We start from the raw sequence: 16,440 nt of genomic DNA, 5'->3' as shown, positions 1-16,440 counted from the left end.
AAAGTTCAAATTACAAGATTATACTACAATATCACTAAAAACTATACATTGCAAGAGGGTATTTCGAACCAGTATCTTCTCTCACAAATATAATCCTTTTTATAGCATGTCAGTCAAAAAACAAGCATAAAATATTTTTTCTTTCTTGAAGTGCCTCTTGTTTCTTTTCTATTTTTGAAATCTATTCCTTGGAAAAGAAATTACAGTTATTGGAAAAATTTACCAATGCCAATTTCATTTCTTTTGAAATGTAAACACATCATAATTATTAGGTAGAAATTTAATGTGATTATCAGATTAGGACAAAGTCCTCTTACCTAGTTTATGAAGGCAAAATTCACACAGCAAATCCCAGTAAAATAAACTACAATGATTATCTTAAAATTATGAATTATAATTTCTTGTGTGAATCATCATACATTCACATTAGATATAGCACATTTATAAATTCTCAAAGTAATATAAAAGTCATAGTGTGTGTGTGTGTGCGTGTGAGTGTATGTGTGTGTATGTGTGTATTTTCTACACACATTCTGAGAGAAAGAATGCTGAACGAATGTCTATACGGAATTGTCATCTTACCTTTTGAATTTAAGCACTACCCGTACAACCTTTGTGCACAAGAAATAAGTACCACACAAAACTTTCCCCCAAGAACATTTCCTATTTATGATACACTTGCATGTATCCACAGCTGTTCTGCCCTTCACTTAAAATTTAGAGTGTCTTGTTCACCATATATCTTCACAGTAAGAGCTAGCCAACAGATTTTTACCTACAGTGAAATCCTTACAAAAAATTAACACTTACATGAATGCTCAATTACTTATTTGGAGGACTTACATTCTCTGTTAAGTCATTCAGAAAACTGGATGTGTTTCTACATCTACTATTTGAGTAAATTAGGAAGCCAAACCCAGACATTCATTTTTTTTTTTTAACAAGAAAGGCAATATCACAGTATAAGCTATTCCAGGCAAAATAAGTGATTCCCAATCCAGTCCTCAGCTCTCACACTGTCACTCTCAATTACTGCTAGCACTGATAGATCATACAAATAGCTTGGTGATTAGCTGGTTCCAAGAGAGAGAAACAGAGAGGTACAGAGCAAGAGACAGAGTTAAAAAAAAAAAAAAAAGCAAGTCTGTATTCAGTGTCTTTCCAGCTATTCTATCACTTACGTAATCTAGATCGGGGGGCTTTCATTTTATTTGAAAATATCAATTCATACTTTCCAAATAATCTCATATTAGAATTAAAATCCACATAAAAAAGAAATAGAAATGGAAGATAATATCCTTTTAAGGAAATCCCATTCAAGGTTATTTTAAGTGGGATTCTCTTCCCAAAGGCAGCATGTGGCAGGCAGCAGGGTGCAGACGTGAAGAACAATACTCGCTGGGAATACTCTAGCTCTATAAACTATAACCAGAAAATAAGAAGAAGCTTTCCGTATAAACACTGAAAAATTGTTTATTACATGCTGTCTGGTTTTGAATGTCCTATCAGTTTTGACATAGTGTCTTGTACAGGCAAGTACAGCTTAGAAAAACTGTCACATTAGATTTTGCATGTGATGTCAAAAGATTTGTGGGGACAGAGCATACATAAATGTCTCATCTACATTGTCTCTGACCTTAAAAATACATCCAAAAAGAATATATCAACTGTATGTTCACAATAATAATTTTAACAGGAAGATCGGGTAAATTTATATTTCATTGGTCATCCACCATTTTAAATTTTATCTTGGTAAAGAAAGTAAATAAGCATCAGAGATATTTTTACTATTTCCAGATAAAATAGGCTTCATAAAAACTAATAAACTGTGAATGTTGTGGTGCTATAATTAGATGAAACTTTTTTTATGAATTCCCAAAGTGATAGAAGGAAACATGCCTCTCAGGCTTTCAATATCTTAGCAAAAATGGGAAAATCAAGGATTAAAAATAAAGCCAATTTAATTTTAATTTCAATTTTGATAAAGTTATTGGAAATGTATTTATTCTAGTCCCATATTTTTAAGATGCAGATAATTCTTTATAAGCAAATACGTTCTTATACAGAGCAAAATAATGGAGGCTACAAATACATTCTGTACATCTATGTGAACAGTCAGAAGTCACCTAGCTGTAAAAGGTCAATTCATTTGGAGTCATTTATAATAATCATGCCATTTTGCCAAACAATGTAAGCTATATATATTGTGAGTCTTTGAAGCATTATGTGCAATATTATAAAATTATCACTGCAAAATTGACATTTGTTTAATTAAATAAATGGCTAGTGTATTTTAAATGGGTCAATCTACCAAGACTGTTAATCAAATTATAATTTAGAAGATTATGTCTTCTTTTAAAAATATTAGTTCTGGCATTCTGGGAAGCATTGTTTCTCCTTATGAGACTCTGTCTGTGGATTTCACAATTTATTTTTATATGAGTTATCCTCCACATTAAAAACTCTGTTGGAATTTCTTTAGTGACAATCCTCTCTTTAGTATTAGTTCATATGCCTAGGTTCTTCTTTCTATTTCTTACAAAAGGTACCTCTGATAAACTAACATATACCTACCCAGAAATATAACCTACTTGTATAGATTTTCTTCCCAAAATACCCACTCACCAAATATTTTTGCCTGACCTACAGAATTCTGTAAAACCATCGCCATTCCAAAAACATTTCTCATGTTGAAATTTTAGCCAAATCATCTATTCTCTGTGTTTCTCAGAAATAATTTTCTCAAAATTACAGAATTTTTTTCTTATGGGGTTCAAATATTAGTTTTCATTGTCCTAAGAACATTTTTGAAGGTACATTTAAGTGCATAAGCTATGTTCTCACTGACTTGCACCTGTCTTCATTTTCATTGATAATATTGTTTTGTTATACTCAAGTAGTAAATTTTATGTATCCTCTTCTCTCATGTGTAAGCAACCCAATGTTTCAACTCTAAATGTATTGTCATACAGGCTGTCACCAAATGATTGTGTTGAGTGATGAAAATACAGTACTAATCCCTGAGTGTCTAATGCCATGTAATGCTCTCATAATCAAGTCCTTCCAGTACATTCCCCTCCTTAAATATCACAAAAGTAACAGGTATGGGAATCCTAAGAAATACTACCTATGAAACTTTTCGAACCAATTATGTCATTTTCTTTGAATACTAGAGAATAGTGCATTTAGTAGATTTAACTATTTTTTTCTTCCCCCTCATAAATTTGTACCATCTTCATTTGGCTGCATATAAGAGAGAGTTGACTATAACTCTTCCTGCCTGAAAGAGTCCACACATTGCTTAAATAACAAAGTATCTAGACCTATATGGAAAATTCCAAAGTCTTGAAAACTCACAGCAGAAATTTAACTGTTTACAAGTTTACTTTGCACTAATGAATCATAAACCATGGACAAGAGGTGCTTTTCAGACCAGAAATCTAAATGCAGGGACTGTGCATGATGTGTCTATGGTCCCAAATTTAAGTGACAGGCAAAAGCAGAATAGAAACCCAGAGATCTTACAATATAGTTCACTGGACTTTTTACTGTGCCACATGGACATTTGAGCAAGTATGTTGTTTTCACTGTTTACAAATAGCAAAGAAAGTCAACATTTTCCCTTTGAGTTCCTCATGCACCTTTTGAACCACTTGTCTATCTGCCCGAGCTTTTAACTTAGACCCTCTCATGAGACTTTTCACATGATACACTCTCGTATCTGTGCTTTGAGATGTTTTTCAATACTTATCCTGTTATCCTGTAGTACTTTACATATCTTCCTTAGTTACTTTTGCACTAATCAGCATTTTATCTGGGTGAACTGGTTTAAATTTCTTATTTGTATATCAAAGTTCCCAAAATGTTGTTTACCTGTTCTCAGTCTTAAAAGTTGTTTTGAGATTCAGTATCATTCTATGCTGCTTTGTCCTTTCCTTCTCTAACCCACTTAAAATTGAGTAGGCTACACTTCTTGTCTCCTGACATTTCAATGCAATGACATAGAAAGATCCTTACTGCTGTTTCAAAGCAATCCTGGTTTATGTCTAACTCAAAAGTAAGGTGGAAAAAATCACTGCTTCCTGACTGTGTGTAATGGGTACCAGGTGAAAATGCATTCATGTACTGTAGATAGCACCATTTCTCTAATTCATGCCTGAACCAAATGAGTGGACTAGCTCAAAACCATGAAGATGAAGAAACAGGTTTACAAGACACGTCCCTCTTCTCTTGAGCTATTTTGGGAACTGGTATTCCTTTAAGAAGCTTCATGTGGTAGGTAGCCATTTTGTGTATTTATACATGTGAAACGTACATAGCAGTTTGTGAGTAGCATAAGATTTATGTGCATGAATTCTACTAGATTGTCGTGACACAATTTATCAGCCCTTCCAAGTGGTGTTTATGCTTAATTTGCATTAGTATTTTTCAATTCAAATATATCTACTATAGTTCCACTGTAATATGTAGGCAATTTCTGTATTTATTTTAGCTCAGTTATCTGTGTATAACCCTGAACGTTGGGGTTATTTTTATTTTGTACTTTTTATTCCCACAGAAACTCCTGCCAAATAGCCAGATACTTTAACTTAGCTTCTATAACAATCTATGGCATAGTAAATGCTGCTAAGGGGGGGCATTAAATGATAAATATGTTTCAGAGACCCTTGAAGAACAAAATATCTTAGAAAAACATCAGCTTCCATTGGTTATTATAACAGATGTTCCCTTGTGTCCTTGTGCTGGGTCTGGCTGCATCCTCAGATGGGAAGTTACATCAAAGTGTGAGCCATTACATCCCAAGGAATAGTTTCTAATAGTTTCACTGTCATATAAATGTTCCAGGGCATATCCAGTTAATGTATAGGCATGCTTATCAAAATACTGCCGGTGGGAGCCAAAGCAGTTTGGAGAGATGGCAGGATGGTCTCCTGCTGTCTGATGAGGAGACATATCTGAATGTAGATAGTCTTTAGCCAAGATCAAACTGGACTTTGTAATGCGGTCAGAACTGGGACTACTTATCCGAGACAGTGCAGTGGGACTGTTGTCGTAGTCATTTTCATGAGGGCTGAGCATCTTGCCCTCTCTCTGCTGGATATGGTCACATGGTGAATTGCTGGCAAGAGCAGAGCTGTGGCAGACTTCACCTGATGGTGGAGCCTGTTGATAGTTTGCAAAACAGAGAGAATGTTTTTTCCCAGCTCCATTAATGGAAGCCAGTTGGTCTGGAGGCGCTTTCCTTAGCTGTAATCTGTTCTCTTCCTCTTTTATCATCTGCTGCGTGGCTCTTATGAGAGTTTCAATTTTGCTAGGTTCATGCGGGCTATTTTGATACTGTTCAGTGCGGTACCGGTCACCTGATTCACTGGCTGACCCAGGGTCTGGAGAGCTGACCACACTATCTTCGTCCCAGTGACCTCGACCTACATCACAAAAAGTAAAAAGTAGATGATGTCAAAATTCACACACACACACACACAAGTGCATTTCTTTCCTGAAAAAAAAAACTTAAATCTTTCATTTTAGGGACTGGAAATAGAAACAGGTTTGTATGACAGAATACTGACATTTGTACCGAAATTCAGATGTATATTGGATTTGTATGTAATCAAAGGGTTTCAACTGCAGATAACATTTATAAAATGTTTAGTAGAAAATAAATTTCATTCATTAGTTGTAAATATCAATTAGTAAATCAGTAAATCACATTCATATTTCCCTGTGTACATAAGTTATTGGACCTGCACATCTACAAGTAATATGAGGAATGTGAATACAATTTGGTTTTTGTTATTAGAATGTTTTCAGTTGAATTTAAAGATGACCGTTGTATAAGCTGAACTACTATATTTTAAATAAGTCACTGAAATTTTTTTATAATTCTTGGTTTATCTTAAATGAGACTATAATAAAGCTCTATTACTAGTTTTTTTTAAAAATTTGGAGTTGATAAAAATGTTTGTATATGGGTGTGGATGGATAAATGATACAGATGTAAAGATAGTTATCATAACCAAAAGTATAAATACTTTGCTCTCAACAGTAGGGTAAGCATGCTAGCTTCAGAAGTAGCAATGAAATCTTTGGTTATTTCTGAAACAGAACTCTAATTATTATTGAAACAAAGTCTTGAGTAAATAAATATTATCATTTTTATAACAACTTGTTCTGAACCAAGAAGGCAGGTCTAATGCCAAAGAGGAATGCATTCAAAATACATTTCAGAAACTGGATTCTTCTCAGTCTGAAACAAATATAAAAAGCAAAACTAAAAGAAGACAGGGATGTATGAGTGCTATAAACTGCTTAATGTTGCAGCAGAGCCCCGTATCACACACACCATTGCTTCTTGTCCTCTTCCCTTGTTTTATTTCTAACATTTTCTTCCAATCCATATAGGTTAAGCCAGAGTTTTGCTTCTCACCTTTATCGGGCAAGAAATTGCCCTTTGCTCTGGATTTCCATTACCAGATATTTCTAACATTTTCCTCCACTCCATATAGGCTAAGCCATATAGGTTTGCTTCTCACCTTTATCTGGCAAGTAATTGTGCTTTGCCCTGGGTTTTCATTACCAGACTACCAAAATGTTCCTTGGTTCTTAAGAGGTTGTTTACTCAAAGGAAAAGCAGAAAAATAAAAAGCAACAATGGTAAGAAGTTAAAAATGCTCAATGAAGTATCTGCCAGGGAGCATTATAAATGAGGACATGATCTAGCACACTTCTCATGCTAGGAGCAGGGAGAGAATTAACAGGGCTTTTGCAATGTCACTGACTTTTAATAAAAACAGGGAGATTATCAAAGACCTGCCTAGATCTACACTTGTAATGATCAGGATAGACTCTTCTTAACTCATTTTCTTTGAAGAAAGTAATTACCAAAGTAATTTACTTTGTAATTTACGGAATAATTTAGTTTGAAGAAAGTATTACCAATTATCAAAACTTTAACATTAGTGTCCCTGTCTCAGGGTTGGTGAAGTTGTATAACTATCCCAAGGTGAAAATCCAGGTAGTTTCTCCAATCTTTTACAACGTGATATTTTCACTGCCATGATGATGGGAGACAACTACCAGGACTTGATTCCCAGAGAAGCTGCTCATGTATGCACAGGACCATAACCCACTAACCAAAGCCTGCCCTGCCCAGCACAGCAACCGTGCCCTGGCAGAGAGAAGCTGCCGTGAGAATACTCAGAATGACAAGGCAAAATTCAAGTACAACTACAAATTCGATAGAATTATAAATTGCTGATACTTAATTTCTGTTCTCTATGGTTTTTAAAATGAGAAATTTTTTCTCATCTATCATAAATAAGCTAACATTACCAAAATTAATTCACTTAAGCTGAGTGAACTTAGTTCTTCAACTTCCATTGGTGTGGGTTTCTATAAATCAAAGGTAGAAGACCATGGAAGTCAGTCCTTCTGATGTACAGCCTCCTGCTGTGTATCTGGTGCCCCTCAAGCTCTTACCATGGATTCTGTGGACAGAGGTGATATGCGGCATGCTGTTCTCATAGGCTTCTCTGCTCTCTGGGGAGGCCTTGGTAAGTGGCAAGGCTGCTCGAGATCCCCACCAGGGATCTCTGCCAGTTGGTGGTGCTCCTAAGAAGTACCTGCCTGCCTCACAGCGGCCTCCCTCACAGGCTTGAGTGTGGAAGTGCCTGTCCTCCACCAGCCTGGAATGATCCAGTGCAAAGCCATAGCAGAGGGAGCTGCGATCTGGAAACTGCCTGTAGGCACATGACACTTCGTGCTGAGAACCAGGCCTCTCTGGGTCCAGGAGCTGTGGGGAGGCAGTATCAGTCAGGGGACTTCCACCCCACTGGCTGTCATGGTCAGATTCCGATCTTTCAGTGTGGAATCCCGAATACTGAAACCAAAAGGATAAAGGAACAACAACATCAATAATAATTAAATTAGTTTTTGTAAAAAAAAATTAAAACCTTTTTTCTGCAAGTACTGAAGGTCACAAAGGCTGAGGCAGTCGAAGTAAGACTCACTGTATCATTAAGGTACCCATTAACTTTGAACAATTTAATTAGCTAATACCCATACAGAAAATCACTCTGGCTGTTAAAAGAGATAAAAAATAATAGCAAACATTAAAGTCCTAGGCACTGAAAGGATGAATTACTCCAGGTTATTCTAAGAACCCTTTGGGGTAATGTCAGTGTCCCCAGTGGTGGGGATAGGGATACTAAATCACAGAGTAAAATAACTGGCCAAGACCACAAGGAAGGATGAATAACAAAATCAAAACTCAAATTCAAATGTTTCATCATCACCCAAACGAATTTGCCTAAATAAGAATGCAAGAAAATTCCCTATTTTATAACAATTTGCTTTTTATGCTTTTTTTTCTTAGAAAAATAAGGTAAAAGCTAAAGCTCAAGGTACCAAAGTTCTGAGCCTTTGTTAAATTCTATCTATTTGTTCATGTATTTGTTTTTAATTGTGTATGTGTGAGTATGTGAATGTGAGGGTGAATGCCCACAGAGGCCAGAGGCTTTGATTCCCCTGAAACTGGAGTTGTATGACATCTAACATGAATACTGGAGATTAAACTTCAATCAGCAAGAGCAATATCAGCTTTTGACCAATGAGCCCTCTCTCCACCCCCGGACAATTTGTTCTAAACCATTAATTCCCTGAAAGCTGTGCCAGGGAGTTACATATTGTGTACATACTGAGTACATGGCAGAAGAGCTACTAAATGCTTCCCTAATTCAAATGCAATGTAAGTTCAAAAACCTTGCCCCATGTAAACCTTGTTCATAGATAGGCTTCTAAAGTTCAGTTACACAGGATCATATGGAAATAACACAGGCCATCTTTGTTAGAATTCTGCTTCTCATCTTCTCCAAACTATATCATTGGGTATTACAACAAAATGTAAAACTCAAGCCAGCAGGATTGTTCAGCGCATAAAAGCACTTGCTACCTAGAACTGAGTTCAGTCCCCAAATTCTATATCAGAAAAACAAACTCCCTCATGTTGTCCTTCTGACCTCCACATGTGCATGGTGGTACACTTGCAAATTGCTTGTGCACATCCACACCCACTCATGCACATCATACCTTTACACACAGGTACACACAAACATGCATGCAATAATAATGAAACTTTTAATTTCAAAAGAAACAAAATGTAAAACGTTTCACAGACCTTTCAAGGTCACTAAAATTGGTAGTATATTAGTGTTCATGGTGCGAAAAGGTACTCAGAATACTACCAGAGGAGAAAGGTAATCATCTAACCAGTCACAAACCCTGGAACATACAACAGTGACCTGCCTGCAAGATATGGTGGTACGGTGGTGGCACAAAAGTGTCATAAAAGTTGTAGGAGTAACCAACCAACTCTTCAATTGGATTTAAGGCCCATTCCATGAGATGGAATTCATGCCTGTCACTGCTAAGGTAGTTACAAACCTGAAACTGTAGGTCACAGGCCCAAGGAAAAAACAAGTACTATGAGTTTGCAATCATGGCAAGAAACACACACACACACACACACAAAATGATTCCTGGTGACATTCTGCTATTCCCATAGATCAATTTCTCACTTAGTCATCATCAAAGAAGTTTCTTGTAGTCAATGGGAACTGATGCAGAGACACAGAAGTGAACAATGTGTAGAGAGTAAGAGACTTTGGAGCACTCGATCCTAAATGGAATGTTTTCATTAAACCATTCCCCTCAAGGATCAGGTATCCATGCAGAATAGGAACTGAAAGATTGCAAGAGTCAGAGGATGGATGACTGAAAGAAAACAGCGTCTTCCAGATACAAGAGGACTAATGCATAGGTGAACTCACAGGGACTGTGGCGGCACATGCAGGGCCTGCATATATTCAATCCAGACAGGGTCCAAGCACTGAGAGGAGAAAGTGGACACAGGCTCCCACCCCTACCAAGAAACTAGGTGCAGCTGACATCCACTTGAAAAGGAAAAGTTTCTCCAGTGCACTCTTACTGCTTACTGGGTATATTAGCCACACTTAAGGGTGTGCCCCCTGCAGTTGGTTGAACAAATCACCTGTGCTGAGCCTTTCACAGGACAAAGTGAAGACTCCACCTTCTGCCAGACCTACCCTGAGCTTGATTCTTCCCACCCGAATGCAAGCAGGCAACTTTACCCAGGGTGCTTGGGAAGAGAGATGAGGCACCCAGGTTCTTGTCAAGCAACCAAAAGCTATGTTAATAGGTGTCACAATTAGGACAAATCTAAATGCAAATTCCAAGTCAAAATTCTTCCCATGACCATTCTTAATTATCATTTCTATTATTTTCCAAATACACATAAGAGCTACCAGCATTTTCCATTAACAAAAAGAAGTCCAATTTAATCTCCTTGCAGGGTTATAAGCAGAAGACACAAAAGCACCCTGAGTTCTAATTCCTACATCATAACTCCCATCTGCCACAAGCCTTTTCTTCTGGTCATGCCAGCCTCTTTCCACAAGACAGCAACTTGTCTTTCAGCAAAGCAAAGTTAATACATCCTGATCTTCCTGAGTGGAGAAATGAATGCTACATTTGTGTCTTCTTCAGCAATGCTTGCCTCTGAGAGGCTCAGATATCTGTACTGTCCCAAGCTGGGAGTTGTCCAGACATCACTTGTTTTTATAAAAGTATAAACTAGACCTATTTTTGAAGTGCTCCAGTCAAGACTTCTGAGCCCTGTTGAGTGGAAAAGGCTTTCCCTGAGTGTATATGAGAAAGTAATATCACATCAGGGAACAGTCTATGAATTGCTCATGAAGAAAATCTAACAGGAGGCTACCCAAGCATACATGAGGTACATATTTCAATAGCACTGGAAGAGAATCTGAAGGGAAGCCTCTTGTCAATAGCCTGGAAACCACAATAAAGACACTGCCCGGAGACCTTGAAGCGGGCAGAGCAGAGCAGCTCACTCATAGCGAGAGCTTAAATTGCTTTGACACTACAGATGGAGTCTAGATATAAATGTTTGTTTTTAAGAAAAATGTGTGAACGTCTACTAGCACACAAAAACAAAACTATCATCCAAAGTTACTATTTTTCTGGTTTAGTTTAACTTTTATGTGTGTATGTGCTGTTTTATTTTGTTTTGTGAGATAGGGTCTCACTGTATAGCCCAAACTGTCCTAGAAGGCTCTATGTAAATTAGGCTAGTCTTGAACTCACAGGGATCCATTTGCCTCTACCTCCCTAGTGCTAGGATTAATGGCTTACACTACCACTCCTAGCCACAGCCACTTCTTTAAATAAACTATACTCGATATAAACGTTGTTGTGAGTACTAAAACCCAATTGTTTGACTTGAAATATGTTCTAGCTTTTTGAACTATTTTTATTTTTGAGATTATTATAATTACACTATTTTTCCTTCCCTCCTTCACCTTGATTTATACAAAATTAATGGCTTCTGGATTCTTTTTCTTTAATTATTGTTACAAAGACACACACAGAGAGACACAGACATACATACCACTGCTAAATATATAAATACAACCTGCTTTATTCATATAATGTTATTTGTTTGTGTATGATTTTGTTGCTGATCACTTCATATTGGTAATTTGAAATATTTTAAGAATTTATCAAATATTTGGGGGAAGAAAAAAAAGAATGCAGAAAATGGTCACTGTAAGTTCAGAGTACAGATGATTGCTGTAGATGAGAGCTTCTGCTTTACCTCAGTTCTGCTCTTCCATTTCCATCTTCTCACATTTACAAGATCTTGGACAGATGATTTCATTTCTTTTAACAAGAACAGGGACCTGAGAGTAGTAATCTACCAAAGGCTAAATCAGAGTTGCCTCACCTAATGGAAGAGGCACTTGGTAGAGAAGAAAGACTTATTTCCTCACTAATTCCTACTATAACTTCCAGGGTGACCTTGGCCAAATGATTTCATCTTCTCTAGCATTTTCTATAAACTGAGACATTGCATTGTATTATTTTATATGGGCAATAGTTAATTTGGTGTCCTCTCTAATGTTGAAACAGTTTCTACATCTTTCCCTATATTTAATCCATTGGAAGAAGGTAATTATAGTAAGCCATGGTAGTAAAAGCTTATAATGCTGTCACTTGGGAGAATGAAGCAGGACTTTTGCAAGTTCACGAGCTACATGGTGAGATGCTATCTCAAAAACAAGCAAGCAAAAGAAGGAAAGATCATTGTCAAGACCTCTAACAACTGCAAGACATTTTATTACTCTGGTTATGAGAGGAAAGTTATTGTATGAGTATGATTTTTTTCCTATAATGCCAATTTTCTCCCAAGAACTCCATTTTATTAGACACATGTTTATTAGAAATTACATGACATGATGTCTGGTGTGTAAAGTACTTTATTCTAAAGTATTGAGAATATTACAGTCATTTGAATTTAAATTTCTACACAAGCTTTTCAAAACCACAAGGTCACCAAGAAGCACAAATTGAGTCACATGTGATTCATACCATTAGCATTATTACAATGAGACAAAAAGACTAAAATTAAATCACTTATAAGTAGAAAACCTCGCATGTAGAACCTGTGGATATAGGATGAGGGGAGTTAGAAGGCTAGGAGAGGGAGAAATCTAGTATATAGACAAAATCATCCTAAGGAAGATTTGTACAAATGTACAAAACTAAACATCAAAATATAAGTGCAAGCCAGTGTTTGGTTACTCACAACACTGACCAGAAGAAGGGAACTTAGAAGTGAGCAAAGTTCAAAACAAATTTTCAAATTGTGATTTTCATGAGAAGAGAGTACAAATCAAAAATGAATTTCGGTCCTTAAGAGCTGCAGTAAAGGAAGGAAAGAAGAAAAGGGGAGACATTAAAGCTTCCATGACACACACACATGAAAACAGAAGACATTAATCCTGCCACCTTCTTCCTCTCACCATCATCCCTTCCAAACAATACACCCACAAATTGACATGACACAGGTTCTAGAAAAATGTCACAGCACACAAAGGATCAAGGAATGGGAAGATATTAAGCTTCATACAAAACCCTTGTATGGAGAAAACATGAAACATCTCATTAATAAAATTCAAATCAAGTATCTATAAAAAGAGAAGCTAGAGGGCAGCACTATAAATTGAATTAAATAACATCCATAAACATTTGTAGCTGCATATAGAAACACATGCATATATATATGGGTGCCGATAGAATTAGTACTACCTGGAATTAAGAATCTGATGTTTAAACACTAAGAAATGGACTACAAATAACTTACCACATGGTTAGGGTTGCAGTTTATTGGATTTCACATCCAATACCATAACACATAAATAAATATTGTAAAAAAAAGAGTAGATTTCAATGAAAATTTAATAAAGGAAATGGAAAACAATAGGAAACCATCCAAAAGAACAAAAAGTAAAAACAATAAAATGGAAATGGTTGAGAAATATTTTAAGTTTGATGTATGCATGTTTATTTGAATAGCAAAGGAATTAGAATGGTTAAAACAATTTGAAAAAGAAGAAATAGATTCTATGTAGCCATCATCAACACATACTATATCACTATTAATAAATTTCTAATAGCTGCAGATGGTGGTCAGAATACAGTTGGAGAATCAAGTTGTGAGAGGGGAAATCTGAGTGCTTGTGAGAAAACCCCAAGAAAACAAGAGTCTTGTGAACTCAGTTTCTTCAAAAACACAAAATTGTTCTTGGAATGTATTTTCATGCCCCTCCCAGCTGTAGTGGATAAGAGTGATTTTACTTCAGATAATTCAGATTATTAACAACTGACTATTGTTATTTGTTTAAATGCCTTTATGAGAAAAGCATGTTTTTTTCGTGTGTTGCCTGTCTGCCGCCTGCAGCTGATGCTCTGAATAGAGCTGACTATACCTGAGACTTTCATCCACCTTACCTATCAGCTCCATTCTCCCAGGTCCCAGAGACTCTAGGGTAGTTAAAAGGCTAGACTAACAGAACACTACAAGGTATGGGTACACAAAATTAGGTCCACAGTAATATCACTAATCTATGTGATGGACTGTCAGTCAGTATAAATGGCAATGGAGTAACTAAATATTTCAGCACAAGCAAAAATCAAATGTGCCTTAATCTAAGAGATTCATTCACAATTATTAAAAATAAATAATAAATGGGGCTGGAGAGATGAATCAGCATTATCTGTTCTGGCAGAAGATCTGGGCTTAGTTCCCAACACTCCCATGGAAGCTTGTCACTGCCTCTAGCTCCAATTTTGGAGAATGCAAAGCCTTTTTCTGGCCCCCTTAGGTACCAGGCACACACGTGATACATACTATATATACACATATATGCATACACATAAAATAAAATAAATATTTAAAAAATAAAATAACCCAAAAGGATCATAGACTTAATAGTTTTGGGAAAAGATGCAAGGAAACCTTCAAATACTAAGGCTAGATAAAAAGTTCTGAGACTTGACAACAAAAGTCACAGACATTATGCATTTCTACCAACACCACAAACACAAAATCCTAACTTCTCTGTACACTCAACAATTGCCACCTCCTCTGTGTGTGGTGTGCATGTGCATGTATGTGTGTACATGTACACACGCACACTCATGTGTTCATTGTAGCCAATGTAATGAATGTGTGAGGCAGTATTTCACTGAGGTTTTCATTAGCATTTCTGTAAGACTGGTGATCTTGAAACTTTCCATGAATTTACTGGCCACTGTTTCTCTTCTGTAAAAAACTATTATTAAAATTCTTTGCCTATTTATATAAAGATTTGGGGCTTTTTGGTAATTCTTATACCAGATTTGTTTCTCTTACTTTAATTTTTTTTTCAAAATGCTAGACAATGATTTTATGACTGAGCTCTAGCCATAATCTAGTTCTAATTAAATAGCCAAGAACTAGAAACAAGCTAGTGATCCTTCAAACTATGGATGACTAGGTAAAATGTAGTGTGCCTCTATCATGAAACATTACTCAACAATAAAAGATAATGAAGTATTAACACATACAACAATATAGATGGATTGCTAGAGAGTTATGCTTATGGCAGAGAGAGTCACCCTTAGAAGGGTGCGTAATTCCAACTATATTCCCTTCTTTGGTTATTATTTTATTTTCAGAACTGGAGATTGAATCCAGGGTTGTGTGCATGTTAGTAGCTGTATCTCCAGTCCTCCTTTTATTGCTCTTTTATTTTTAAGACAAGTTCTCATCATGATGTCTGGTTTGGTCTTGAGCTCACTGTCTGATTTTACGGTTCTTCTGTTTTAGCTTCCAGAACTGCTGAGGTTACAGGTCTGAGACAATAGATCCAGCTATATAATATTATTGATAACAAGATTAAAAACAGATATAGAAATCTATAGGTGCTTATTAGGGTTTATAAATAAAACCAGGTACAAAAGAAAAATTGCTGTGACTTTTAAAGGGAAACTTGTAAAATCTTTGTGAAGTAAAATGTTCTGTGCCTTGACAACAAAAATGCAATATCATAGTTATGATAATGTACTGTAGTTTAGTGAGAGTTAACCATTATAAGTATGTGTGATATTTCTGCTAAAATCACATATATTTCAATGTTATCAATTACATGCTCCAATTTCATATGAACTTATATTTATATCAAAATTAAATTTTAATTAAAATGGGAATAAAATAAATCAGTAAAATATAAATAAATATACCACAGGACATTCATTAACCATAATGTAAAATAATACGACAGTGCTGAGAAAATTTTGCCAATGATAACAATAAGTATCAATCAACTTAAGTTACCAATAAGAAGAATCACAGAACAAAATATCAGCCTATCATGTTAATAGACAATATATCAGGTGCTGGGAATATAATGCCTTTTGTTCAAATGTGAGAATCTGAATTCAAAATCTCTAGAACCTATGTAAAAGCTGGGCTTGGTACAACATGCTTGTAACCTCAGGGCTTTGGAGGAAGAGACAGCAGGGTCACTGAGACTTGTTGGCCATCAGCCTAGTTCCAGTTTCAGTAAGAGACCCTATTCTAAGAGAATAAGAAAGGGTAACAAAACAGGACACCAAACACACCACTGAAACTTTCTGTTTGGCATGGACATATGCACCCACACCTACATATACAAGTGTCTCACACCATGTACACCTGTCTTACACACAAAGAGACAGCGTTTCAAAGCCTAAAACTAAAGATGTTCAACACCAAGAAGGCCAATGTAGATTAAAAAGTCAGAACCTGGGACCTTAATAATGCAGAAATTGGCTTAAAAACATAAAATAAAATTAAAATAATGTAAAGCTATTACTCATAAAGAAAGTACAATTGTTATCCACTATCTAACATACCAGTTGTCTTACTTAGAGTTTCTGTTGCTGAGAAGAGACACCATGACCATGACAACTCTTATAAAGGAAAAACATTTAATTGGGGTGACTTAAATTTTCAGAGGTTTAGTCCATTCTCATCATAGT

General features: G+C 36.0%; 1 protein-coding gene across 1 annotated transcript in view; it reads right to left on the bottom strand.

Annotated features, from left to right (window-relative positions):
* Window positions 1-4,695: 4,695 nt before the first annotated feature.
* Sim1 (SIM bHLH transcription factor 1) overlaps window positions 4,696-16,440 on the bottom strand; it is a 76,775-nt gene continuing 65,030 nt past the window's right edge. The window contains exons 10-11 of the mRNA XM_057762782.1: window positions 7,480-7,879; window positions 4,696-5,426 (exon numbers count right to left, since the gene is read on the bottom strand). Coding sequence (XP_057618765.1) covers window positions 4,696-5,426; window positions 7,480-7,879 — 1,131 coding nt within the window. The remainder of the gene's footprint in view (window positions 5,427-7,479; window positions 7,880-16,440) is intronic.

Source organism: Chionomys nivalis, chromosome 2 (assembly GCF_950005125.1).
Source record: "Chionomys nivalis chromosome 2, mChiNiv1.1, whole genome shotgun sequence".
Classification (NCBI taxonomy): Eukaryota; Metazoa; Chordata; class Mammalia; order Rodentia; family Cricetidae; genus Chionomys; species Chionomys nivalis.
Note: the sequence above shows the minus strand (reverse complement) of the source record. Positions and strands in the feature narration are given on the sequence as shown.